The sequence below is a fragment of the Mirounga leonina genome, unplaced genomic scaffold (assembly GCF_011800145.1).
Source record: "Mirounga leonina isolate KUSES-001 unplaced genomic scaffold, KU_Mleo_1.0 Mir_94, whole genome shotgun sequence".
In the NCBI taxonomy this organism is placed as follows: domain Eukaryota; kingdom Metazoa; phylum Chordata; class Mammalia; order Carnivora; family Phocidae; genus Mirounga; species Mirounga leonina.
In genome coordinates, this window is record NW_023270855.1 from 25729768 (window position 1) to 25756323 (window position 26556).

Here is a 26556-nt window from a genome sequence, read left to right on the forward strand (position 1 = left end):
GAGCCCTTGCAAGGCCTGAATAACAAGGCCGGGAACATTCAGATTGAGCCAGAAAGAAGAGAACAGCTTTGGCAGCCAGAGCGAGGAGCAGGGAGACAGGCGCACACAAGGGCAGCTCTGGGCCCCCGGCTTTCAGTCTGATGATAATAAGGAGAAACACGCTGGAAGGAGGGGTCCCTTCCAGCAGCAGAATCTCGGCACTCTGAGCTTTCTGCTCTAAGATAAAGGTCAGAAGGAGCACTGCACTTCTCAGGCGGAGCTCCCCTCCCTCCTGGCAGTGCTCATTCCCGGCGAAGGCTCTCACGGGGGCTGGGAGCAGCATCCCTTTCTGCATCAGAGAGGAAGGTGTAGAACCCAGAACCGTGGGGGACGCTGGAGGGGCTGCTGGTGGGGCAGAGTGGGGGCCTGCTCACCAGGTGGGAGCCTCGCCTGGCACTGGGATCTGCCCTGGAAGCTGGGGGAGGAAGCTGAGTCATCCGCCTTGTGATCTGCGTTGTTGGAGGAGACTGGGCTGAAAAGTTGGCCTCATCTGCCAGCCCTGGCAAGTGGGTCACAAGTCTGACTCAGCGCCCAGATGTCGTCCCTGGCTCCGAGTCAGTGCCTGTGCAGGCCCTGGGGTGGGCGGGGGGGGCAACTCCGGCCTCTGAACCCACTTGCCAGCATGGAGTGGCCCCAGGGAGGACCTTGTGCGGGGGGGCCTTTCTTCATTGTCTCCTTCCTCGGTGTGCCTTGGGCAGTTTCTTAGTCAAGTCCAGGAAGGGGACTCTGGTCGGTGTGAGAGCAGACAGGAACCTTAACCTTTCAGGCTCATTCTCAGTATCAGTGGTCAGATGCCTGCTCCGGGGGGGTGTGCGGGGGGGGTTGTTCCCATGTGCTATCTGCACCTTCTCCCTGCCCCTGGGCTTGCCCTACCCACGTGGGGAGCAGCCCATGGAGCTGGGGGAGCTCCATGTTTGAGGCATGTGTCCACTTCGTGGGAAGGCTGAGAACGCCAGGCCGTGCCACGAGGTGTGTAGAATGGGCTTCCCGTGGCTCGGCACTTACACTTGTGTTGACCGTTCATTACAGCTGGGCATCTAGAATCCACCCAGATGTTTTCAGCTTCCAGGTGGCATAGGGGGTGTCTGTCTGTTTTCCCTCTTGATGTTAAAGAGAGTTGAGAACTCAGGCTGGATGGTGAGCCTTCTTTCCGTCTCCTCCCCAGGGATCTGGACCATAACGAGATTTCGGGCACGATAGAGGACACCAGTGGCGCTTTTACGGGGCTCGACAGTCTCAGCAAGCTGTGAGTATCTCCGAGCTGTAGCTTCTGTGGGGTTGGCGCACAACGGTTCTGAGGCTCCGCCACGCCTCCTCTGTTCTGGGCCCAACTGGAGCAGGGCTGGCTCGCATTTATCTTCTTCTGTTTGGGAAGAAAAGTTTGAATAAGGGAACCAAGGCATCCCAGCCTCTTTCTGGCCAGTGGTCTCCTCACTGCCCTGGACGGTGGTTTCCCTGGGGCTGAAGACTGGTGTTCGGAGGCCTGTTAGATTTTCTTTCCTGCTGAATTTGTGACTGACATGAAAACAGCTGAATTTTTTGTCTTGCTTTGCACAAAGAAGTCTTGCCCTCTTAATTCCTAGAAACTGTGTGAGATTCTAAAGCCAAGTACTGTTCGTGGTTTGGAGTCTCTGGTCAGTACTTTTGTTGTCAGTCATAATGTTAAACAGGAACAATCATTACCATGAGGTAATATAACAGCTATTTTTTATTCGAGGTTTCTGGTGTTTTTATTTGCAGCTCCTAGAATTTGTCACTTACTCTGCAGAGCGTGTACGTATCTGTGTTATATCTAACAGCCTTCCGAGTGCACGTTCTATTACGCCACCTTTCTGTGGTCGAGGAAACACTGATGAAGGGATTTTGCCCCAGACTGCACAGCGGGGAGGGTCAGGACTGGCTCCAGAGCTCACACTGTTCTCCCTCGTCCCACCTGCTTGCCCTCCGCCTGTCACCAGCCCTCCCTGCATGTGCCCCCCAGGGAGCCTCCAGGAGTGGGGACAGGAGCGGCCGTGACCACTGAGTAGCGACTCGGAGGGTTTCGGGCGGACAAGAAAAGGCAGTCACACTCCATCTCCCCAAGCCTGTTCAGGTGACAGGGTGAGCAGAGTGTGAGTGTCAAGCAAATAGCTCCAAAGCAGCAGTGGAGTGTGAGGTTCTGGGAGAGCCTGCGGCAGGGGGAGTCTCTCTGTAGAGCTTTGCACTGACGTTGAAAGTGTGGTTTTTACACACCTTTTAGACTCAGAGTTCTGAGTAAGAATCCACTCTCTTGGCTCTCTCACGGTTCTCTCTTCTTGAGCATTGTGTGTTCAGACAGCATGTTAAAAAGTCTGTCAGTCTTCCTTTTCCTTCCCTAAAAAAGCACTCCCTCCTCCCCGCTCCTGGCCCCTGTACCTAGCGAGCCGCCGGGAAGAGGCAGGACTGAGGCGGAGCTGCTGGGGCAGGGCACGAGCCTCACTCTCCGACGCCTGCCTCTGCCCTAACTCATGGATGGGGGGCGAGGGGGCGTGGGGGGGGGCTGCAGTGGGCGGCGCCACCAGGGCCTGGGGGCTGGGGGGTGGGTCCCTCCGGTGGAACCTGAAGCCACTTCTTGGGTAGTGTGGCTTCCAAGAGGCCCCAGCGTGTGAGTACAGGTGGCCCCAGGGTTCTGCAGAACGCAGCCTGTGCCTGGGGCTGCCTTCGTGGTCACTGTGGTCTGTTCCCCTGTGTTTTCTCTTTCTTCGACCCACTGGACTAGGTTCAGCAGTTCTGCCTGAAGTCCTAAGTCCATGCACCTCACTCGCCCTGTGCTGTTGGACACAGGCTTCCTGGAGGCGGTGCCTTCCACACTGATCTGGTCCCGAGACTGCGGGGACCTCATTAGAATAGGGCCATCTCTAGCCTCCTCCCACCCACCCCCGCTGATCAGAGTCTTGGGGCTGGAGGCTCTGTCCGTGTGTCAGAATAAAGGCAGGGAGCACACAACTGGGGGAAATGCAGACAGGAATTGCTTAATATGATTAAATCTATGCACTTATTTAGACGGGATGGTCTCCTGGTTATGTTGCAAAAGAAAAAAAAAATCCTCCTCTGGGATGAAAAAACGGAATGGCGTGGCGCCTGTGACCTGGATCCCCGTTCAGCCAGCCGGGCTGGGCAGGGGACACACCGGAGGGGGAGTAAGACTGGTGCCTTTGGGTGATGGGTGCAGCCGTGTAAGGGGCACCTGTGGGGTTCATGACGCTCCACCACCTGCCTGTGGTGGTATGTGGACTCCTCTCCATTAAAGGGGAAAAAAGGAAAGCCTACACTTTCCTGTGGTCCTGGCGCCCTGCTCTGGCTAAAAGCCACTCCACAGGGTGTGTGGAGGGTGTGGAGGAAACGCTTAGTGAATTCGGGGAAGGAAGGGGCCAGCGCTGCCTGGCTCTCCTCCCCGCTCAGCCTCCTCCGAGCACCGCCTGGAAGCTCTGCTGCGTGGCCGTGGCAGGGAGCCGTGGCTAGGAGCCATGGCTGGGACCCTGCACGGCCCCGTTCAAACAGCTGATGGCCAGGCGCTGGGACCCGTCAGCAGTCGGGGTTGTGTTCGCACAGAGAAGGGCCGCCTGTCTAGAGCCGTCCCGTCATCCGGACTTCTTCACCCGGTGGGGCTGCGGACCCTACCGGGTCCCTGCGACCCGGTGCCGGCTTGCCTTTGGAGCACGTGTGGGAAGCTGTTCAGGGACCTCCCCGACAATGGGAGGGGAGAAATTCCTGCCTTCGCTCCGTTATTCAAGGACCTGGGGTCCTTCCTGCCATGCAGGCGGCCAGAGCTAAATGAAAACCTTTTCCGAGAAAGAACAGGGGAGCAGCAGAGCCGTAAGGGGCTTCCCTCTGGGTGGAGGTGGTGGGTGCTGCCCTGCCCCTGATTTTCCCACCTGCTGAACACGGCCGTATGGGATAGTTCTTCAGTCTGGAGCCTCCTGGCAGGGCCCACCGAACGTTACCGGCTCTAGCGAGTTTCCGCGAGTTTCCCGTTTGCCTATGATTATTTTGCTTACCCCCACAGCCCCTGTCGTCCTGTTGATGGAACACCTCCCGGGGGGCTGCACAGGGTCCTAGTATGTGCGGAGGCAGGGAGGCTTTCTGGAGCACAAACTAGCAGCAGAGGGGGGCAGTTAGTCACCTGTGTATGGGGGGTAAGGTGAGGGGCTGCCCATGGTTCTAGCTCCCTCCGTGGCATTCCCCAGGTAAGGGCATGGTGTGTGCAAAGGGGAGTGTTGGGGAAGACATGAAGAACTGGACCATGACACCAAGCCTCTTGACCCCGGTGAGATGGGGTGGGCCTGGGTAGGTGCTGCCCCAGCCTGGGGAACGTTGCCCCTGCATGTCTTCACAGAGCGATGGCCGGGCCCACAGGGTGCTATTTGTTGTCACGGGTAAGGGGTGGGGGTCAACAGGTCATGGTTTCTCTGGGTCAGTACAAGGACCACCTTAGCACTCCCCCGGCGTCTGCAGGGCTGTGTTAGCAAGACCTGGAAGGCCTTTGGGAGCACTTAGCCATGCATAGGAGGTTGGATGGCTGACTTTTGGGGTCACTCTCTACTCCGAGGGGGGTGGGGGGCATGGGGCCAATCAGGTCTGCAGTCCCTGCTCTGGGAGCCCCGGATCAGGTGCAGCCCACCCTCAGCCACTCACTACCCTGGGGACAGAAGGAGCCTCCCCCTGGCCCATGGGCCCGGTTTTCCCCTCTCCCCACAGCCCCCCTTTATTGGAACCGGCCCAGCCTGACAGCTTGAGCCCCGACCCCCAGATGTCCGCCTGGAGAATGTAAGGGGCTATTTTAGTCCACCAGCAGGATGGTTAACCCCTACACAATTGCGAATTTGTTTTATTGCTACTGTTACCGTTAGAAATAACCGTCTGCCCGCACTGTAAGAGAGGTCATTGTGACTAAGACGTCACGAAGGAAACAAAGCCCAGCTTTTTCCTGGATCTAGTTGACGGGAGAGTTCACTAAACAGTTAATAGGTGTTATAGGACCTGGAGCACAGTGGACCGGCCTGGGGGACGCAGGAAGTGAGAAGGTGGCCGGCACCCCGAGGGCCGGTCTTTGCGGGGCTGGCTCCGTGGTTCAGGAGCGGAGTCGGTGCGGCTGGCGGATTTCCGCGTGTTTGGGTTGTTTTAGAATAAAGGCCTCTGACGGCGAGAGCGTGTGGAAACTCTTTCGGAGGAGGAGACTGTTTCCACATTCACAAAGATTGAAAAGTCAAAAGGTCCCTGGCCCTCGTGCCCCTCCGTCCTCCCAGCAGCTGGCCGGGTCTGAAGCTGAACTCAGAGCCGCTGGTCGGCTGCTGGGTGGGCGGCGGGGAGGAGGCCCCGGGGGGTGGGGGGGGTCTGTTCCTCATGAAGTGGGGGGACCCGGCAGCTCACGTGCTTGCCCTGTAGGTGTCCCCTCGGGTTTCGGTGCCCGAGCGTGGGGGTGGGGTGGCGAAGCGCCTCCTTCTGTGGCTCGTGGCGCTGGCAGGGCCTGTCCGCGTGTGATCTCATCTTCGGGAAGGTGCCCCAGGAGCCCTGCACAGTTGCTGGAAGCTCAGGGCCCGGGGGCAGGGCCCACCCGTCTGCCCAGCCATCTCTGGTTTCCTTCCAGGCTATTTCCTTTCTTTGCTCCTTTCAGGGCGGGACTGGAGCTTGCTGTCTTCATGCAGGTCTGAAGGTGGAGCTGGCCCCCAGCAGAGATCTTTCTCTGGTTCTCAGTGGGCTCCCAGACAACAGTCGTGCTCTTCCAAGGCTGCCTGCCGTGCCCACCTTAGGAAGCCCTCCCTCCCGGGGCTGGGGACTCAGACTTCACAGCAGCCCCCGCTCCCGACCAGCCCTTTAGATGATGCTGCTGGGTGTCAGGCGGGAGAGCCCACGTATCTGCGTGACCGTGGGGTTTCCTGTGCCCGCAGGAGTGCAGGGAGTCCGGCTGGGCTGTCCTCAGAGTGTCGCATAGGGAGGAGAGAAAACTGGAACCTTAGTTCTTTTCATTCCCAGTGTCCAGCCCACTCTTGGTGCTCCCCCCCCCCCGCCCCAACAGACTTGCCTTTGGATGACACAGCCCTGCAGAAGCAGCATTCATTCATTCCGGGTGAACTGCAGGGGCGCAGATTTTGGTTTCTGGGAAAACTCTGGGTAGTTACTGTGGAGGTTGTGATTGGAACTGCTTGGAAGTGGGAGCCCCTTCTCAAGGGTAGGCAGTCCAGGGGTACGGGTATTCGATAACCTTAGAGGTTGACCTTTGAGGACCTGTCTGGGATTTAATGAACCTCGGGCATCATTCACAATCTGGGCTCAACAGCAACAACAACAAATCTGGGCTCTTGCTTAAGAGGCCAAAGCGCAGGAGCCTGCCCTTCCACACCGAGGGGCCTTCCCAGAGGCAGGGGCAAGCTCACAGTGGCCACCTCCTGGCTACTAGGGGTGCGTCTTGGGTGCAAAGAGCTGGGGAGCCATCTTGATGGATGCCCATTTTCCTGCCCTCTTCTTGCCTCCTTTGGAAACCTTTATCCCCAGTTTCCAGAAGTGGGTGGGAGATTTTAGTTCTAGAGATTGCGTTCCCTTCCATGACTCTGCTTCCTCTCAGTAGAACAGTGATCATCAGTCCCCTCTTTCCCATGAGGCCCTTGGGTGGTCCCGCAGAGACAGTCCTGGCTGGACAAGGGGATTTCCACTGAACATCGCAAGGAGCTTTTTCAGGCGAGACAGTGCATGCAATCGCAACCTGTCATCACTGTTAAATTCTCATAAAGATAAAAGTATTTCATTTCAGAAAGGGGGAAGGCCTGCATACTTGGGATCCGTAATCTGAGTGCAGGTCAGATTTCCACCTGCCCCTCACAGGACAGACTTCTCAGATGGCATTGCCCTAATTGTGTGTTCTCTTTCTCCCCTTCCTCCCTTGTCTCCCCCCCTCTGGTTTTGTTTTTTGTTTTTTTGTTCTTTTTTTTCCCCTCTGTCTGGATGTTTGGAAATGGCAGAACTCTGTTTGGAAACAAGATCAAGTCCGTGGCTAAGAGAGCCTTCTCGGGGCTGGAAGGCTTGGAGCACCTGTGAGTATCTTGCCAGACCTTCCCTGGCCCACAGGCCTGCCAAATGCGGCTGCCGGGGAAGTCTGCTAGCAATTTAATCACATCTTCGTAAACTGAGAAACAGCCTATTTGGAAACACCAGCTGCTTCCTTCTCATTATAAGTCAGCTTCAACTTTGGCCTTTATTCTGCCCATGCCAGGAAGAGTTACAGAACACATGGCCAGTCGGTGAGCGCCCAATTACTGTGGCCGCTGTTTGGCTAAATACCTCCCCCTTGCTCCTGCCCTGCTCCCCGCGGCACGGGCCCCTCCGCGGGCCCCAGGCCCCTCCTCCCCTCGGTGCGGGCGCCATGTGCCGCCCCGGCCAACGGCTCCACGACAGCAGCCTGACAGGGCCGAGCGCACGGTGGGCTCAGCCGGGAGGTTTTCTCCTGCCCTGGTTGTCTCTGGGAGGCTGGCACGATGAGGATGGAGTCAGCCCAGGGATGCCGATGTTCTCACCGTCTAGAGCAGAGGCCTCTAGTACTTGACTCTTAGTCTGTTTTGTCTGGGACTCAAGTGTGACCTGAATTCTGTTGGGAAGGGTTTTGCCCGTTGACTTGCTGAGCGGCCTCAGCGCAGCTTTGACGCTGCCCGCAGCCTGGGGTAGCTCCGAGGTCATTCCGTGCGCTCGTGTCAGTGTCTGGGAGGGGACAGCCACGCAGAGTAGACTTGGGACACGGGGTCTGGCTAGTACCTCGGGCACACTGGTGAAAGCAGGACTCTCCTGAAAACTCGCTGAGCCTCTTGGTCCAAACACGTGGCTGACTCAGGGTGCCCGGCGTCTGCCGCGTAAGTAAAGAGTGTTCTTTTGCAGGAACCTTGGAGAGAATGCAGTCAGATCTGTCCAGTCTGATGCTTTTGTGAAGATGAAGAATCTCAAAGAGCTGTAAGTACCTGGGATTCCACGGCCCTGGTTAACATGGCAGAGAATTCGGGGTGAGAAATGCCTTAATTCCATGATGCCTCGATTTATATACTAGATGGGGCCGTTTATATCTGTGTGTCGGCCCGTGGGGGCGGCTTCTGGATGAGGGTCAGCACACCTTGTCTTAAAGGGTCACACAGTATTGTCAGCGTTTGGGCCACAGCGTCTCGGTCACGGCCGCTCTGCTGTCGTCACAGAACGCAGCCATCAGTATACACGAGTGCACGGGCGTGGCTTGCACCGCTAAACTCTTACTTACGGAAAACCAGGCCTGCAGGCTGTAGCTTACTGACCGCGGCTCTAGAGGACATGAAATGAATTCTCCTGGGCAAGTTTTCCTCATGTAGGTTTGCTTGAAATGGAGCCGCTCTCTGGCAGGGGCTGCCTGAAAGAGCACACTGGCCGCTAAGCGAGACGGAGATCACGTGTGGGATGGCCACAGGGACCGGTGGGGTTAGTGAAATGGCGCCAGCCCACGTCCGTCCCGGGGCCCCCACAGCGCTTCATAGCTGGAGGTGCTGTAGACGTTGACCACGGGCCCTTGGGTGACAGGGGTTGGAAGAGCCTGCCTGTGCCCTAGTCTGTGGCTGAGGAGCTTATCTGGGTACTTAGGTGGCAACATCCACGTTTCCTGTCTTCTTCCTATACATTAATCTGAGTTTGCAGCCGAAAAGTCTAGCTGCTATATTAATTTCTGAAAGATTGGGCCTTTGGTTCTTAGAAGTGCTGACGGAAGGGTGGATGCCAAAGGATGGCCATCTTTGCGTCCTGACCTCTTCCTCATTCCTGAGGCCACTCCTGGTGGGCCCTAGGGAGAAATGGGGAAGTAGGAAGGTGTAGTCCCCATACTTTAAAATGAAAGCAGGCCCCTGGTGACATTCCTCTGGATAAGTGAGGGGAGGGGAGGCCTTTTAGGCACCTGCCTCATGGTATTTTTATAGCTGTGAGATTCAGGCCTGTTGAGTAGATGTTCTTTCTTACAAAGGTCATGATCTTAAAATGGTGAGTGTTCACTGTGCATTTTTTTCAACTTTTCTTTGAAACTTTTCAAATAGGATGTTGGGAGTAATCTGATTAAATGGGAAAGAGTATTCTGAAAGAGGGAAGGACAGAGAGATTTTCCTTCTGGCCTCCCTAAAAAGTGAGGTTCCCTGAGACACTTTTCTAGTTGGGAAGAACTGGCCCCTTCCAGGTGCTTGGGGACCCTCCCCCGAATATGCTTCAGTGTGGTTCTGGAGGCTCAGCCTCAGCCCCTGCCTGGGTTTCCCGTCGCTCACTGCGTGTACCCAGCTGTGGCTGGCCCTGGGCCCAGCCCTCTGACGGGAGAGACAGTTAATTCCACTTGGTCATTTTCTTACCCCATCTGATTAAGGCAGGTTGTGCTGTGCACTCAGTCATGCCCTGGGTAAATTTCCACAAGCGATGATTAGAAACACACTTCGTCCGAGTTGGAATCATGAAAGTGCACCGTGAGCCAGCAGAGTGATGGGATGGCTGGAGGCGGGGGTTGTGAAAGCCGTGCCTGTTAGGAGCTGACAGGAAGGAAGAGGAGCGGAGATCTGCAAAGCCTTGGGGTTGCTGGCAGGGCCCAGTCCCATCTTCCAACCTCACCTTTGTCTTTAAAGCAATGTGTGTATGTGGAGGGGAGTCGGGGTCAGTGTCCTTACTGTCTGGCCAGGCTTGCTCTCCATTTGTCTTTTTGGTCCTCTTTTTTCTTTTGAGAGCGAGAGAGAGCACGCACACATGCACGCGAGAGCTGGGGGGATGGGAGAGGGAGGAGGAGAGTCTCAAGTAGGTTCCACGCTCAGCACAGAGCCCAACACTGGGCTCGATCTCACAACCCTGAGATCGCAACCTGAGCTGAGATCAAGAGTCAGACACATTAATTAACCAGCTGAGCCACCCAGGTGCCCCGGTCTTGCTGGTCCTGACTCACTCTTCAGGAGAGACTTCTTTCCACGCTGAGTACCCCCTCTGTGCTGAGGTCTCGTCTCCTGTGTGTGAGGTGGGCTTCACTGGAGAAGGCAGGAAATCCTGAAGCAAGCTAGGCCAACACTGTGTGGTGTGAGGCCTAACTCTTCCCACACACATTTCTAGTTACCGATAAATGTCAAATTTGCTTTCCTCACTGTTCCTGTGGCTCAAATGAAAGAGGTCCCTGTCCTCCAGAGAAGTGCCTCGACTCTCACAGTGACAGCCCAGTATCTTCCTCTAGACTTCACCCCGGCTCTCCCGCTGATGACACAGAGAGGGGCGGCCGTGCCAAATGCCTGCTTGTTGGGGAGCCTGTGATGGCGCTTCTGACGGGGGGGGGGGGAGTTCCCCTCCATCACGGACGCGGGGTTTCCGGTGCCTGGCGACAGCCCGTCCAGCCCCCACCCACAGCCCACCTGCAGCAGCTGCCCGTTTCCAGAGCGGGAGTCAGCCACTTCCTCAGGCCTGCCTGTGGGAGCCCTCCTGCTACATGACTAGCTCCGCAGTAAGAACAGCCCTCAGGGAGATACCTCCGAGCACAGAGCTCCCTGCCCACTAAATACAAATGCAAAAAAAGCCCCCAGAAAGTCCCATGCTGATGTGAAGGTTCGACGTGGGCAGACATCCCAGTTAGAATGGCTTTGAGATAAATTATTTCAGTCTTTGAAAAAGCACCTTCCAAAAGTATTTTAATATTAGATGGCTAATCTGGGAACCACAAGGAACAGGATGGAAGATTGTCCTGAATTTAGCTAGCGGTGGGTTCTCTGGCTTGCATCTCATTCTTCCTTGTTGTTTACTAATTTGACAGTTCTCTCTGCTCCTTAGAAAGCCAGCATGAAGTAGAGGAAAACCAACAGCTGGTCCATTTGATGGTTTGGTTGACATGGGAGGAAGATGGTGGGTGGAGGTGGGTTATTGCTCTAATATTGGCCCATGTGATGCTGTGCACTTTCTCAGTATACTTGTGCCCCCTCTTGTCACCATGTACCAGAGGCAGTTCATGACCGGGGAGGCCGCGGGTTTTCTCTCTCGGCCTTCACCCTAGCTGTGGGCTGGCCTTCGTTACTAAGCTCACAGCCTTGAGGTCTTCCAGGAACAGGGCAGCTAGACTCTCCGGTTGACTTATCTTCGAGTGACTCCTCAGGAAGGAATGTCCGCTGAGATGGTGATTCCGATTTCTGTTTAGAAAGCTTATCCTCAGTTGCTGAGAAATGAAAAAGAAAATATTCTCTGTTTTGGTTGGAGCCTCACAAAACCAAAGTTGTGCATTCTCATGCTCCCTGGGCAGTGGCAGTTAACTCACAGGCACTATTTAGGGAGCGGAGCCGAATCCTGCCGGCCTCCTGAATCGTGCTGGTGCAGAGACAAACACACAAACGAGAGGGAACTGCGCTGGCGAGGCTCACGTTTTGGAAGTAAGAGAACAGGCAGCTGTACCAAATAGAAAACCAACAGCAATACAGAAAAAGAACCCTTCTCAGAACTTGTTTCAGAGTTTAGATCAACGTTTCAGACTGAGTTTGGACTCAGTTTTCCAGACTCAGTTTCAGACTGAGTTTGGAAAGTCCCATAGCTTCGCAGAGCAGAGGGGGGACAGTGCCCCTCGTCTCTTGTCAGACGGTCAGAGGCTGGAAGAGGTCAGATGGCGCCCCCAGGGTCACGGGAGAGCAGTGGCCTGTCTCTGAGCACACGTGAACTCCGGGCTGTGGTGCGCCGTGGGCTCGGTAAGGCCCGCGGCGTCCGCGTCACCCAGCGGCTTGTTAGAAATGCCACATCCTGGCTTCCACCCCTAACATCCTGAGCCAGAGCTGCATTTTATGAAAATCTCCAGACAGATGATACGTCCTGCTCCAGGTTATTGGAGAGCACCTGAGAAAAATCTTTTCCCTTTCTAGACTGTTAACAACAGAAGCTGACCAGAGGTGACGGAGGGAAGGAATCTGGGTACCCAGGGAATATCCCTTTCTTCAGGGCACACCTCTGACGTCCCTTTTGTTTCTCTTCCAGCCACATCAGCAGTGATAGCTTCCTGTGTGACTGCCAGCTCAAGTGGCTGCCCACGTGGTTAGTGGGCAGGACGCTGCAGGCCTCGGTGACGGCCACCTGCGCCCACCCAGAAGCGCTAAAGGGCCGGAGCATCTTCTCTGTGCCACCCGAGAGTTTCGTGTGCGGTAAGACTGTCTTTGTGATTGTTTGGTTTTTTTTGTTTGTTTGTTTTTTCACGAAGGGCCAGGAGGCCAGGAGGAACCCCTCCTGATGGGAGTGACTCCCGTGATCAGAGTAAACCCCAATTCCTGCTTACCAGCCGCTGGATGCAGTTGATTTCCCACTGAAACCACACATAGTATTTACTGCAGAGACACCTCATTCTGTGGTTCTTGGAGGACGTGCATTTAATCAGAAGGGAGCCCCCCACGTTGGTTTAGTTACAAATCAGAATAATCAGTTACCGGAAGAAAGTTGTGTTGTCTCAAGACGGCTCCAGTGCCCAGGTTTAGCTGTGAATTTACTCAGTGTAGGAGGCTGGGGTTTTAATGTGTGTTTCTCTCCAGCCCCAAGAATGAAAGGTTAAACACAGGAAGAACAAGTCTCAGGAGAACAGTTACTGTAGTAAAAATACTTCCTTGTTGTTGACTTGCACTCTGGCTGTTTCTCCAAACCACTGAAATCTGCACTTGTAGCTTTACACTCTTTCTTCCTTCTGATTGTTGGAGCACGGGTCTCGCCATCTTTTTGACTGAGTGGTCGGAAGCCCACGTTTGGTTGTGCAGAGCATAGTGATGCTGACCAGCTGGAGACTCTGCACCACGCTCAAGCAGAAATGCGCTGCCTCGTGCTCAGTAAGATGTGGTCAGAGAATGAGAGGACTTCTGAGTGGCTCCTGGTCTCTAAGCAGGAGTGAGGGTGGGATTCCCAGGCATGACGGGAGCTCCGGAGCAGGTGTGAGTCCCTCCTGCCTTTTGTCCTCCCCAGTCTGCCCCATGCCTTGGGTGTGATGGTCCTAACCAGGAGCTGCCCCAGGAGTGTGGGGACCCCCGCGGTCCACTTCTCCCCCCTACTTCTTGGACAGAGCAGTAGCCAGTGTGCCTGCTGAAGTCCAAATACAGGTGCCCCCTATATTCCAGGCCCTCGCCCACCACCGCTTCCGAAAGTAGGCTTGCCCTCCTTCGTGCTGATCCAGTCCAGCAAGCAGCCCTAAGAACACCCAATGTGGTACAGCCCTCCAGAATGAGCGTTCCTTACTTTTTTTAAAGTTACTTTATTATTATTTTTTTTAATTTTGAGAGCGAGAGAGAGCAAGCACGAGATGGGGGGGGGAGGGGCAGAGGGAGAAGGAGAAGCAGACTTCCCCCTGAGCAGGAAGCCTGACGTGGGGCTCGATCCCAGGACCCCGGGATCATGACCCAAGCCAAAGGCAGATGCTTAACTCACTGAGCCACCCAGTCGCCCCTGGGCTTTCCTTACTGATCAGTTTATGGGCACCTTTGTGCAGAACATGAAACTGCACCTAGCTCCCATTCCCTAGGACAAAGTTGATTGTGTGATCCACCGTTCACCAGGGAGCTGGGCCATGAATATTCAACTGTTAATCAGCCTTCCTGAAATGGAGCTTTCTGCACCTTCCTCCCTTTTCCTGTCCCAGGGCATCGTCTTCCCCTCTGGATAAGCCAGGGTGGGATGTGGGCCTGGCTGTGCCCAGCCTCCGGCCTGTGGCCTTGGTGTGTTCTGGGCTGCAGCAGCCGTCCACTCCACACTGTAGCTCAGGCTCGCCCCCGAAACAGTCACCAGCTATGAATGGGAATCATGGAAAACAACTGGCCGGAGATCAGAGTTTTAAGCTGTGTGGGAATCTTCCCCCTCCTTTTTTATAAAATGGAAAAATAACCACTTCACACCCATGAGCATTGCCAGCATCAAAAAGTCAGATAGCAAGTGCTGGTGAGGATGGGGGTTGGGGGGGCAGTCTGAACCCTCTTCGCTGCAGGTGGGAATGTAAAACGGCGCAGCCCCTTTGGAACAGTTTGGAAGTGTCTGACAATTAAACCTAGGATAACCCGCTTCTAGCTGTGTATCCAGGAGAAACAAAAATATATCTACATAAAACCTGGACACAAATGCTCGTGGCAGCATTGTTCATAATAGCCTAAGAGTAGAAATAATCCAAATGCTCATCACTGGATGAATGGATAAAATACGGTACAGCTATGCACTGGAGTATTATTAGGCCATAAAAAGGAATCCTTCATACAATAGATGAACCTTGAAATATTTGAAGTGAAGGAAGCTGGTCACAAAAGACTGTACCCTCTATGATTCCATCCGCATGACAAGTCCAGAAGGAGTGAATGTCATGTCCAGAATAGGTCCCCATTTAGGGACTGCTCCCGGGGTGGTAGAGAGGTTGGTGATTACTGGTGGCTTAGGGTGGAGGGAGAAGGGATGATAGTTAAAAGGTAGGGAGTTTCTTTTTGAGGGCATGAGAGAATGTTTTTATATTTACTGTGAAGATGGTTGTATCATGATACTGTAACAATCATAAGGAAAAGTTGTATAACCCTCACTACCATCTACTTGTAGAACATTTTCATCACCCGTAAAAGAAACTCTGTGTTCACAGCAGTCACACCCTATCCTCCCCTGTCCCCAGGCCCTGACAGCCACGACTCTACATTGTATCTCTCTGATTTATCTGTTCTGGATCTTTCGTATAAATGGAATCCTACAATATATGGTCTTTTGTGACTAGCTTTTTTAACAGCATAATTGTTTAGTATGTATCAGTACTTTTTTTGAGAGAGAGAGAGAGAGCAAGCCCAGAGTCCTGGGTGGGGAGGGGCAGAGGCAGAGGGAGAGAGAGAATCTTAAGCAGGCTCCACACCCAGCATGGAGCCCTACGCAGGGCTCAATCTCATGACCCTGAGACCATGACCTGAGCCGAAATCAGGAGTTTTACTTCCTTTCCAATCTTGATAGCTTTTATTTTTTTCTTGCCTGATTGCCCTGGGTAGAGCCTCCAGTGCAGTGTTGAGTAGAAGTGGTGAAGGCAGACGTCCTTGTCTTTCCTGGCTCGGGGGAAAGCATTCAGTCTTTCACCATTAGATACGATGTTGTGGGTTTTTCATAGATGACCTTTATCTGGTTGAGGAATGCCCTTCTATTTCTAATTTTTTGAGTATTTTTATCATGAAAGGGTGTTGGATTTTGTCAAATGTTTTTTGCCACATCTGTTGAGGTGATCACATGGGATTTTTTCCCCCTTTACTGATACGGTGTATTACATTGATTTTTGGATATTAAACCAACCTTGCATTCCTGGGATAAATCTAACTTGATCATGGTGTATAATCCTTTTTGTGGGATTTGGTTTACCAGTGTATTTGTTGAAGATTTTTGCATCTGTACTCATAAAGGTCTGTAGTTTAGTTTTTGTCTAATTTTGTTATCTGGGAATACTTGACTCATACAGTGGAGGTAGGAAATGTTTACTCCTCACCTATCTTTTTGGAAGAATATGTGAAGGATTAGTGGTAATTATTCTTTAATTTTGAGTAAAATTTACCAGAGTAGTCCTTTGGGTCTGGCCTTTTCTTTGTGGGACGTTTTAAAATTATTTATTCTGTTTCTCTATGTGTTACCATCTTTTCAAATTTTATTTCTTCTTGAGTCAGTGTTGGTAATTTGTCTTTTTCAGAATCTGTGCATATATGAGGTTATCTCATTTGTTGGCATACAAATGATTCATAGTATTCCCGTTCATTGTTGTAAGGTTATAGTAGTAATGTACCCTCTTTTTTCCCTAATTTTAGTGTTTGAAATCTTCTCCCCACCTCCCCACTCTACGAGTCTACAGATTCTTCAATTTTGTTAGTATTTTCAAAAAAGTAACATTTGTTTTCATTGATTTTTTTTTTTCTCCCCCCTCTATTTTTCTCTTTTATTTCTGCTCTAGTCATTATTCCCTTCTTCTTGGTTTGGGTATAGCTTGTTTTTCTGATTTCTTAAAGAATAAGATGAGGTTATTAATTTGAGATCTTCCTTAATGTAGGCATTTACAGCTCTGAATCTCTTAGAAGCACCGTTTTAGGCTGCACTTAAGTTTTGGTATCTGTGTTTTCATTTTCATTCATCCAAAGTATTTTCTAATTTTTCTTACGATTTCTTCTTTGACTTCGATTTCTTCTTTGACTTACAGAAGAGCAGTGTAGTTTCTGCAAATTAGATTCCCAGTATTCCTTCTGATACTGATTTCTGGCTTCATTCCACTGTCAGTAAAGACACTCTGTATGAGGGCGCCTGGGTGGCTCAGTTGGTTAAGCGACTGCCTTCAGCTCATGATCCCAGGGTCCTGGGATCGAGTCCCGCATCGGGCTCCCTGCTCTGCGGGGAGCCTGCTTCTCCCTCTCCCACTCCCCCTGCTTGTGTTCCCTCTCTCGCTGTGTCTCTCTCTGTCAAATAAATAAATAAAATCTTTAAAAAAAAAAAAAAGACACTCTGTATGATTTCTGTCTTTTTTTTAATTTATTGAGATTTGTTTTTTAATCTAACATACAGTCTCTGTTGGAGAATATTCCACATGTGCTTGAAAAATGTTTATTCTGCTGTTGTAGGGTGGAATGTTCTGTAGATATCTAATAGGTCTGTTTGGTTTATAGTGTCATTCAAGTTTCCTGTTGCCTTATTGATCTTCTAATGGTTTTATCTGATCATTGAACGTGAAGTATTGAGTTCTACAAACTATTGTTGCACTGTCCATTTCTTTCTTCAGTTTTGTCAGTTTCTGCTTGTTTTGTGGAGCTCTGTTAGGTGCATATATGTTTGATGTTTAGGTCTTGGGGATGGATTGTTTTACATTTATAAAAAGTTACTCTTTCTCCCTAGTAACCATTTCTGTCCTAAAGTTTATTTTATCTGGTATTAGTATAGACACGGTAACTCTCTTTTGGCAACTGTTTTCCTATTTGTGACTTTGAATCCAAAATGTATCTCTTACAACAAGAAAGCATAGGTTTTTATCCATTTTTATCCATTTTGGTAATCTTGCATTTTGACTAGAGGGTTTAATTAATTTGTTTAATGTAATTACTGGTAAGATAGAATTTGCTGCTTGCCATTTGTTTCCTATGTGTTTTATGTTATTTGTTCCTGTGTTTCTTCATTACTGACTGGTTTTGTATTATATGTCTTCTAATATACCACTTTAATTCCCTTATTTATTTTACTATTTTTGTTATTTTCTTAATGATTGATGTGGGGATTATAATTAACATCTTAAAACAATCTAGTTCAGATTAATAATGGAATTAACTTCAGTAGTATGCAAAATTTTGCTCCTACTAAGCTCCATTTGTGGAGCTCCTCCTTTATGGTACTGTTGTCCAATAAATTACATTTTTATTTATCATAAGCTTATCAACAGTTTTGTGATTACTGCTCTATGTAGTTGCCTTTTAAATCAGACAGAAGAGTGTTATAAACAAAAATATGTACTTGCATACTTACATATGTAGTTATTTTAACGGTGTTTTTTATTTCTTTGTGTGGATTTGAGTTACTATTGTGTCCTTTCATTTCAGCCTGAAGGATTCCCTTTAGTATTTCTTGTAGGGCGGGTCTGGTAGCAGTGAATTCTGTCAGGTTTTCTGTTTTTATATCTGAGAGTGATTTAATTTCTCCTTCACCTTTGAAGGACGGTTTTGCTGGATACAGAATTCATAGCTGACACTCTTTCAGTGCTTTGAATGTGTCTGCCTATTCACCTCCATGGTTTCCGATGAGAAATCAGCTGTTCATGCCACTGAGGATCCCTTCTATGTGATGGGTTGCAGCTCTCCTGTTCCTTTCAAGATTCTTTGTCTTTGGCTTCTGACAGTTTGACTATTAAGTTTCTGGGTGGGGATTTTTGAGTTTATCCTTTTTGGATTTGTTGAACTTCATGGATGGGTAGGTGCCTATTTTTCATCAAATTTGGGAGCTTTGGGGCTATTATTTCTACAAATACTGTTTCTTTTTCTTTCTTCTCCTTCTTGGACTCCCATTATTTGTATGTTGTTACGCTTGAGGCTGTCCCACAGGTCTCTGGGACTGTTCCTTAGCCTTCCTGGCTTTTTGTGTCTTGAATTGGATAGTCTCAATTTCACCAGCTCTTCTGTCTGCTCAGTGGGGCTCTTGAGCCCCTCTAGTGAATTCTTTATTTCCGTTATTATACTTTTAAACTCCCACATTTACGTTTGGTTTACTTCTACAATTACTAGTTCTTTATTGGCATTCTTTGTTTGGTGGAAAGTATTCAGATACTTTTCTTTTAATTTTCTTTGACATGATTTTCTTTAGTTCTTTGAATATATTTTATAAAGCCAATTTAAAGTTTTAAGTCAAAAGCTGGGCTTCCTCAAAAACAGTTTCCATTGACTGATTTTTTTTCCTGTTTATTTGCATGTTTTGTGGTTTTTTATTGGAAACTGAGCCTTTACAATAATGTGGCAAGTCCAGAGATCAGATTCTCCCTCCGTCTTGTTCCTGGTTTGTTGTTGTTCTATGTATTATTACAATTTGTTGAGTGACTTTCCTGGACAAATACTGTAGTCTGTTCTACGCAGTGGTTGAAGTGCCTCCCTGGTTAGCTAATGACTGGACAGAGAACCCTTCAGTCACCTCAGAACGTCTCCCATCCTCTGCCCAGCATCTCTGTTGTCTGAGGGTATGCGGCCACTTCCTGTTGGCACCGATCCGTAATCACAGGTGAGAAATGAGGTTCCTCTCAGGGCTTTCTCGGGCATGCATAGAGCCCTGCACGTGCACGTGGCCTTCTAGATCCTCAGGAACATGTTGGACCTTTTCATTCACCGCTTTCTCTTCCTTTCTGGTTTCTGGGCCAGCCTCCTGTTGGCTCCAGCGGATACTGCCTCACCACTGGCTGCCGCTTGTTTTTGTCCCATGTCCTAGGGCCAGGGCTCCCTGGCCGAGCCAACTGCATCAGCTCAAATAATGCCAGAGGATGGGACTTTTGTGGGGGCCCCATAGCCATTCCGCCCCCCCCCCCCCCCCCCGCCAGTGGTCACTCGGCTGCTGGGTTTTCAGGCTACCGCAAAGTGAGGCAGAGAGGGATGGGACTTAAGCCAAGTTAAATGCCACAAAGCTCATTTTCCTTCCTGAGATTCAGGTGTTTTCTTGAGTCAACCCTCCATGCATTGTTACAGCCTTTGCTTGGTACAGCTTTCCAGAATTCTGAAAAGGTTGATGAGAGCCATTTTCGCTAGTGTTACTGTGGCTTTAACGGAGGTGCAGATTTTTGGAGGCATCTGTCTCGCATTCTGGAAGTGCTCCTCACTCCCCTCCTCTTGGAGTGAAGTTGGTGGGTAAGGTCTGTGCAGTCACGACGGACGGTTCCGGACTCTGTGTTAGTGCGCTTTGTGTTGAGGTGAGCAAGTGAAGTGCACCGTGGTGGTCTCGTGGAGACTCCTGAGATGTATGCCTTGACACACGAGTACTGGTGGATGGGCTTGTCGTCAAGGAGTGTGGTCCCGGAGGTGATCACCGCTCCGGGGTCTCCAGTCGGGTAAGGCCAGATATCCACGGTGGGAGGTGCTTATAGGGTCTGGTGGGGCTGAGGGCGAGCAGAGGCCCTGAAAGGTGCAGCCCCCGTGTGGCCGGAGAGCGCGGGTGGAAGACTCTTCAGCTTGGCTCCCCTCTCCACAGATGACCTACCAAAGCCACAGATTATCACCCAGCCAGAGCCCACCGTGGCCATCGTGGGCAAGGACATCCGGTTCACGTGCTCCGCTGCCAGCAGCAGCAGCTCCCCCATGACGTTTGCCTGGAAGAAGGACAGCGAGGCCCTGGCCAACGCCGACATGGAGAACTTTGCCCACGTCTGCGCCCAGGACGGGAAGGTGATGGAGTACACCACCATCCTGCACCTGCGCCACGTCACGTTCGGACACGAGGGCCGCTATCAGTGCGTCATCACCAACCACTTCGGCTCCACCTACTCGCACAAGGCCAGGCTCGTTGTGAACGGTGAGGCAGTGCGGTTTACTCTGGTGTGCGATCCCCAAAGCCACACGTGGTTCTCTGTGCCCGTGCAGGAAGGCTGCAGACCAGAGACACCAAGCCTCTTTGGGACGTTACTGTGTCCCCAGTTGCCCGGGGGCCCCAGAGCAAGTTCTGTAGATTGAAGGGTTATTCTCGGTGATTTTCCTGTTTCTGGTGACTTTTTTTTTTTTTTAAATGTTAAATGAAATGATGGGCCCAAGCCTTGTGCTTTTTATCCACGCTGTCCGGTGTCCAGATTCCGAGCATACCCTGATTGTGGGGAAGCTCCTGCCCTCCGAGCTTTAGAGCCTCTCAAGGTGGCTATTCTCAGGGCTGCTAGTTGTCACAGTGAATTTAGGGCAGAATAAGGGAAGCCAACAGCCAGAGGAGTTAAGCACCCCAGCACCCTAACCTGGTTATTAAGCCTCCAGGTAATAAGTGCTGGAACCACCTTGTCTCAGAGCCCTGAAAAACCACAGGAAAACACATTCTTTTACCCCACTTTGCCTGTTGGCTCATTCTGAAGGAGGCCTTTGTATTAAAAGCTCCGTGATCTGTTAGACTTGCCACTGAAGTAACCCCGACGGGAATTGCAGTGGTGCCTTGGCGTGTGCTTGCCGCTGGGCCAGGGAGTAGGGGCAGAAAAAAGCTAGCTGGCTGCCTACAGCTGGCCAGTGCCCAGTGAGGGGGCCCCGAACCGCCTCTCCACCACGGGGTTCCGCAACAGGGAACTCTGCCCAGGGCGAGGGCATGTCCTCCTTTCCCATCATTACGTCCTGTCCGAGCAGATCCCTTTGTCTCCGGGCTGTTCTAGTGGTTAATGGAGGCAGGCAAGTGTCAGACCCCAGTATTTATGGGCTGTGCCCTTAGGGGAACTGCCTCATAAACGGTTTGCACGTGAGGGGGCGCTAGCCAGCCTCGGGGTGAGGAGAGCGAGCCACGGGAGTGGGAGGCTGGCAGTTTGGGGGAGCCGACCGCTCTCTCAGATGCTGGCAAAGAGGGTGGGGAGGGGACAGCCACCCGCCAAGCGGGGGGCTCTTCACCAGAGGACTGTCCCGGCCTTTACATCCAGCTCTTCCTTCCTGTGAGCCTGACACTGTTTGTATTTGCAGTGTTGCCGTCCTTCACCAAAATCCCCCATGACATTGCCATCCGGACCGGCACCACGGCCCGCCTCGAGTGTGCTGCCAGTGGCCATCCTAACCCCCAGATCGCTTGGCAGAAGGACGGAGGCACGGACTTCCCCGCCGCTCGTGAGCGACGCATGCACGTCATGCCCGACGACGACGTGTTTTTCATCACGAACGTCAAGATCGAGGACATGGGGGTGTACAGCTGCACTGCCCAGAACTCGGCCGGCACCGTTTCCGCGAACGCCACCCTGACGGTCTTTGGTCCGAGCGCTCGCACACTGAGTATAGTCCGCGCGTGTGCCGAGGGGGCAGGGGCGCCACCCCTCCGGGCGGCGGGCTGTGACTGAGCGTGCCAGGCTGCTTCTCTGTTTAAAACTTTCCAGAAAATGTTAGAAAGCAGCTCGACAAGTGGTTTTGTTTTGTTTTGAAGTTAATTAAGGGAGTGGTTTTCATAGGGCTTTGCTATGGAACATTCTCAGACTGCCCTCGGGCTGGAGGGCTGTGTTCTGCTGAAGAAGAGACACACAAGCCCGGCACAGGACAGGTGGGGGAGAGAGGGGGCTTCTCTTTGGCTCAGTAGTTCTTCCTTCCGGTCGCAGCCACCCCCCAGAAGGGTCGTGATTTAGTCATCGTGTGAGGTCTTCTGGAAAGCTCGCCACTCTGCTACAGGATCTGTCCGGAAGGCAGGGCAGGCCCCCAGAATAACCGTCCGGTCTCCTCTGGCTTCTTGCAGAAACCCCATCCTTGGTGGTGCCCCTAGAAGACCGTGTGGTGTCCATGGGAGAAACGGTGGCACTCCAGTGCAAAGCGACCGGGAACCCAACGCCCCGCATCACCTGGTTAAAGGGGGGCCGCCCTCTGAGCCTCACCGAGCGGCACCACTTCACGCCTGGCAACCAGTTGCTCATCGTCCAGAACGTGGTGGTGGAGGACGCGGGCCAGTACACGTGCGAGATCTCCAACACCCTGGGCACGGAGCGCGCGCACAGCCAGTTGAGCATCCGGCCTGCCCCCGGCTGCAGGAAGGACGGCAGCACCGTGGGCATCTTCACCATCGCCGTGGTGTGCAGCATTGTCCTGACGTCCCTGGTCTGGGTGTGCATCATCTACCAGACCCGGAAGAAGAGCGAGGAGTACAGTGTCACCAACACAGGTCAGCCTCTGCTGGCTGAGCTCAGGCCCCCAGGGCAGGAGGGAAGCACGGTGCTGTGTGGGGAGGAGGCAGGGCGCGGGGCTGCGCCGGCCGCTCATTGCTGCAGTGACCGCCTGTATTGTGCTTCTGCTGGTTCTGGCTCCCTCGCCATCCCCACTCGCTCTCTCATGGGCTCAGAGCTCCAGCTGCTGTATTTTTTATACCCAAGTGGAAAGTGCGGCTAAGCCGGGCCCTCCAGACCATCTCTGCACAGCCTGGGCGGCTGCTGTCGCCAAAGCCTCATGTCCGGGCCGGATAGGGAGCCCGTGTTTTCACGGCTAATCCCCACGAAGAATGGGGGACACCTGGTATCTGACTGTCCTGTCTCCTTGCAGATGAAACCATTGTGCCACCGGATGTTCCAAGCTACCTCTCATCTCAGGGGACTCTTTCTGACCGGCAGGAAACTGTGATCAGGACAGAGGGTGGCCCTCAGGCCAATGGACACATCGAGATCAACGGTAAGGCCTCAAAGCCTGCTGTGACCCTGTCCTCACGAGCCTCTGCCCCTCCCCAGGGCAGGTGCACGGCCTTAATGCTGAGCGCATCTGACCTTGAAGGCTGGCGGACTCAAGCCTTCTGTTGGGGTTTTTTGTTTTTTTGTTTTTTTGGGGAGGGGCCCTATCCTATGCATGTTCTGCAAGGTTTTAAAAATCCAACCCCCAGGAAGTTGCTATATTGGGCTCAGCATCTCCTGGTCAGGATAAGGTAGGATTGAAGAAGCGGCAGAGGCCATTACAGACCCTGAAACCAATCCATTTGTTGAGTAGGGTATGGGCCCAGGTCTGCTCTGTGGTCCAATTTCTGCTACTAGAAAGCTCTCCCAGGGTGAGCTACCTCTAGGGGAGACCGAGTGCTTACAGGGGGCAAGTCCGTCCTCACACGGACCGCTCACTGGCTTGGCCCCGGACACGGAAAGGCCTGCCTGTGGGGCAGCTTGTTACAAATGCTTCTTGCTGGTCAGCAGGCACCTACTGCTGTAAAGAACAGTGTAAAAGGGACTGTTCTAGTAAGCGCCACTTGTTCTCATCAAGCTCACCCTAACAAGCTAAGCCCATCATTTTACTGCAGGTGTTTGTCCACCGGACACCAGCCTCTTCTCAGAAGTGGACGCTCATGGCTCTACGTGCAGGCAGCCCAAGCTCTGCGTCGGCTGTAACAGGGAGCCCTGGAACGTGATGGAGAAAGCCCGGCGGAGGTCTGGGCCGCAGAAGATGGGTAAGAGATGCTCTTCCAAAGTCTTCCATTCTTGAAATCAAAATTCAAACAGACCTGTTCATTAAATAAAAGTGAGAGATGCATTATGGGTCTATGAGGATCTCAGAATTTGGATTCGGTGTAGAAACAGGACACTGTGGCCTGGCTCTCGTAATTCTGAAGTAGCAAGTCTCACATAAATCTGTGGTGTGGTGAGCCTGGGCTTGAACTTTCCAGATTTATAAGCACTTCAGGTTGGGCCTTGCGCTTTACTTAAAGTACCTTTTCACCAGGCCTATTTTTGAGGCTATATTTCTAATTATTCGGAAGATTCCTGACAACATGGTATGTCATGCAGTGGGATTTTCTTTTTCTGTGATCAAAACAGTAGGATCACCTTCTCTCATGAAGCAGTTCATCTGAACCATTGAAACATGGAGTGCCCATTCTTCCTTAATGGCTTGGTATCTGCCCAGTCCTCCTTCTGGGACCACACCTGGGGAGAGGGGAAGTTTGAAAGAGTTGGTCTAAGCAGGGCTCAGGCCTCTTAGCCGGGGACTGCAGCTCCCTGTTCTGGGCAGGGAAGCAGACCTCGGTGGCCGTGGCTCTAATCCGTCTCGGCTCGCTCTCGCAGAGCATGGTGGCCCGGGGGCGTGTGGGGACTGCAACACGGACACGGACGGTTACTGCAAGGAACAAGCTGTCTATCCTCCGCCTGTGCCCAGAGACAGTACACAGCCAGGGACACTAAGCAGCCAGGAGCCCAGTCAGACAGCCCGAGAACACTCTCTGCCTCATCTGACCCCTGGGATTGCTGACGGGTCCCGCACCGACTGCAGGGGGTCCCTCTACCCCAGTAACCACGACAGAATGCGGACATCCTTGAAGAAAAAGCCACTGGCACCTGCAGATGGGACAGGTAGGCAGACGTTCACGGTCTCCCAGGGCGGCACCGGCAGGGGGAGGGGGGCCAGGTAAGCAGCCAGCCTGCGGGCTCTGACGCACCCTCTCCCTTCGCACAGGGGCCTCTTCGTGGACTTTAGCAAGGCTGTGTGAGCCAGACTCCAGAGACCTCCAGCCTCCCTCGACATTAACTCCAAGCAGTCCTGAGCTCACCGAAGCCGCCACGGGCTTTCCCGAGGGCCCCAGTGAAGGCCAGCACTTGCTTCTTTCCAACGGACACCTCCCCCAGGCGTGTGACTCCAGCCCCGAGTCCCCAGCGCTGACAGGACAGGCCCCCGGGAAGCGGGGCGTGCCCCTGCTCTTCGCACCGAAAATCTAGGCTTCGTCTACCTCAGCTCTTGTGCCCGTCTCTACAGGAAAGAGAGGTAGGAGAGGCTGTAAGAAGCTTGAGTTCAAGCGTCACTGACGTGTACAGAGTTTTTAAACTCCCATGTGGAGTGTCCGTGGTTTAAAGACTTGCAGCTGAAGCGCAGAACTGCAAGAGGCTATTGTGTACAAAAGCAGAAAAGTATTTGATACCCTTGTACATAAGAGTTTTCAGAGATTTCCTATATATTATATATCTTTTGCAGAGGCTATTTTAATCTGTAGTGCATGGTTAACAGAAAAAAAGTACAGTTTTGACAATATTATTTTTCATATCAGGTTGCTGTTTAATTTTGGAAGCGGGGTGGGGAAGAGTTCTGGTGCCTTAATGCATGGATGGAATTTGTAGAGGCTAAAAACCACATTTGCTCCCAAGAGTTTCTGGAGGGCAGGGAGGGGGGGCAGGCCTGGGGTTTGCCTTGCACTTCCCAGGACAACACCCTGGGATGCGGGCCACTCCGGGCCTTCATGTGCATTGGAATCCGCATTGGAATCCACTTCCCGTCAGTAACGCTCCAGCAGCTCGCCTCCCCACAGCGTCCCGAGATGCCCGAGTCGCCCCGTACCTCTGCCCTACAGGACTTGCTCTTTTAAGTTTAAGTTCCTTGCCGAGCAGAAGGGGGCTTGTTGATCCACTGCAAGCCTTTGTTCCAAACAGTGAAGCACTGCCTTCCTTCCTTCTCTGAGAAAAGCAAACGTGGTGGTCATCAGTATCACTCGATTGTCCTTTGAGGCTTATTTTACTAAGGTAGAGGCTGCTGGTGTTGGTACCTGTGGATTTTTCAATAGTGATGTTTTAGTTCTGCCAATATAATTCACGTGACATTGATCAGGGGGGAGAGAAAGGGTCGAGTCCTTACTTTTCAGGGCTAGCTTCTCTCTACTGAGGATCCGGAGCACGTCTGTCCACGTCCTTCCCTCACACAGACAGACCCGGGCTGGGACCGTAACGAGTCGAAGCCCCCGACCTGGGTATATTTGCACTTTCGAGACCTGTAGCTAACCATCTTGTGAGTGCCAATGTGTATTTCAGGAAAAATTACATTGAAACAAGGTCCTTTAAAAAATCTCAGAAAGCAAGTAAGTAAGTAAGTTCCTTTAGCCAAAAAGCTGAAGGTAGAGACTGACAAAATAGTAGTTAAGATAATTTTACTGTCCGGGGTCATCACTGTTCTAAAAGGTAAGCACATTTAGAATTGTGTTCTCAACAGTCAACTGATTAATGTTACTTCCACAAAATATGTGAATTTGCTGCTTCTGAGAGGCAATGTGAAAGAGGAAGTATTACTTTTATGTACAAAGTTATTTATTTATAGAAATTTTGGTACAATGTACATTGAAAAACATGTAAAATATTGAAGTGTCTAACAGCGTTGAAGTGTCTTTAATAAAGGTTCATTTATAAATGTTGATGGTGTGCCTGGGGGCATTCTTCTACCCACCGTTTCACCCCCTTCCCTTCTAGAAACTCCCTTACAAATGCAGTTATTCTGCCTTTAATGATCTATGTTTTCCCAAAAAGAGGAAAATTTCTTCTCGGCAAAGCAGAATCATACACTTCTTTGCTCCGGGGAAGATACACCACCCCTAGATTCCTAAGATTTCTCTCTGAATTCTTCTAACAAACACCTGGAGCTTATTAGTCAAGCTCTGAAATGGTGACCT

General features: G+C 51.9%; 1 protein-coding gene across 7 annotated transcripts in view; it reads left to right on the forward strand.

The window, feature by feature from the left end:
- The window catches only part of LRIG1 (leucine rich repeats and immunoglobulin like domains 1), a 110736-nt gene extending 84435 nt beyond the window's left edge, over positions 1-26301 (forward strand). For 4 of the 7 annotated variants that reach the window (XM_034997954.1, XM_034997956.1, XM_034997958.1 and 1 more), the window contains 11 exons: positions 1205-1285; positions 7014-7085; positions 7921-7992; positions 12016-12179; positions 19705-20025; positions 21153-21455; positions 21907-22326; positions 22701-22826; positions 23437-23583; positions 24197-24481; positions 24585-26301. In XM_034997954.1, the coding sequence (XP_034853845.1) occupies positions 1205-1285; positions 7014-7085; positions 7921-7992; positions 12016-12179; positions 19705-20025; positions 21153-21455; positions 21907-22326; positions 22701-22826; positions 23437-23583; positions 24197-24481; positions 24585-24844 (2251 nt within the window). In that variant the 3' untranslated portion in view covers positions 24845-26301. The other 3 variants (XM_034997955.1, XM_034997957.1, XM_034997961.1) reach the window with 2 other exon arrangements.
- The last annotated feature ends 255 nt before the right edge of the window (positions 26302-26556 follow it).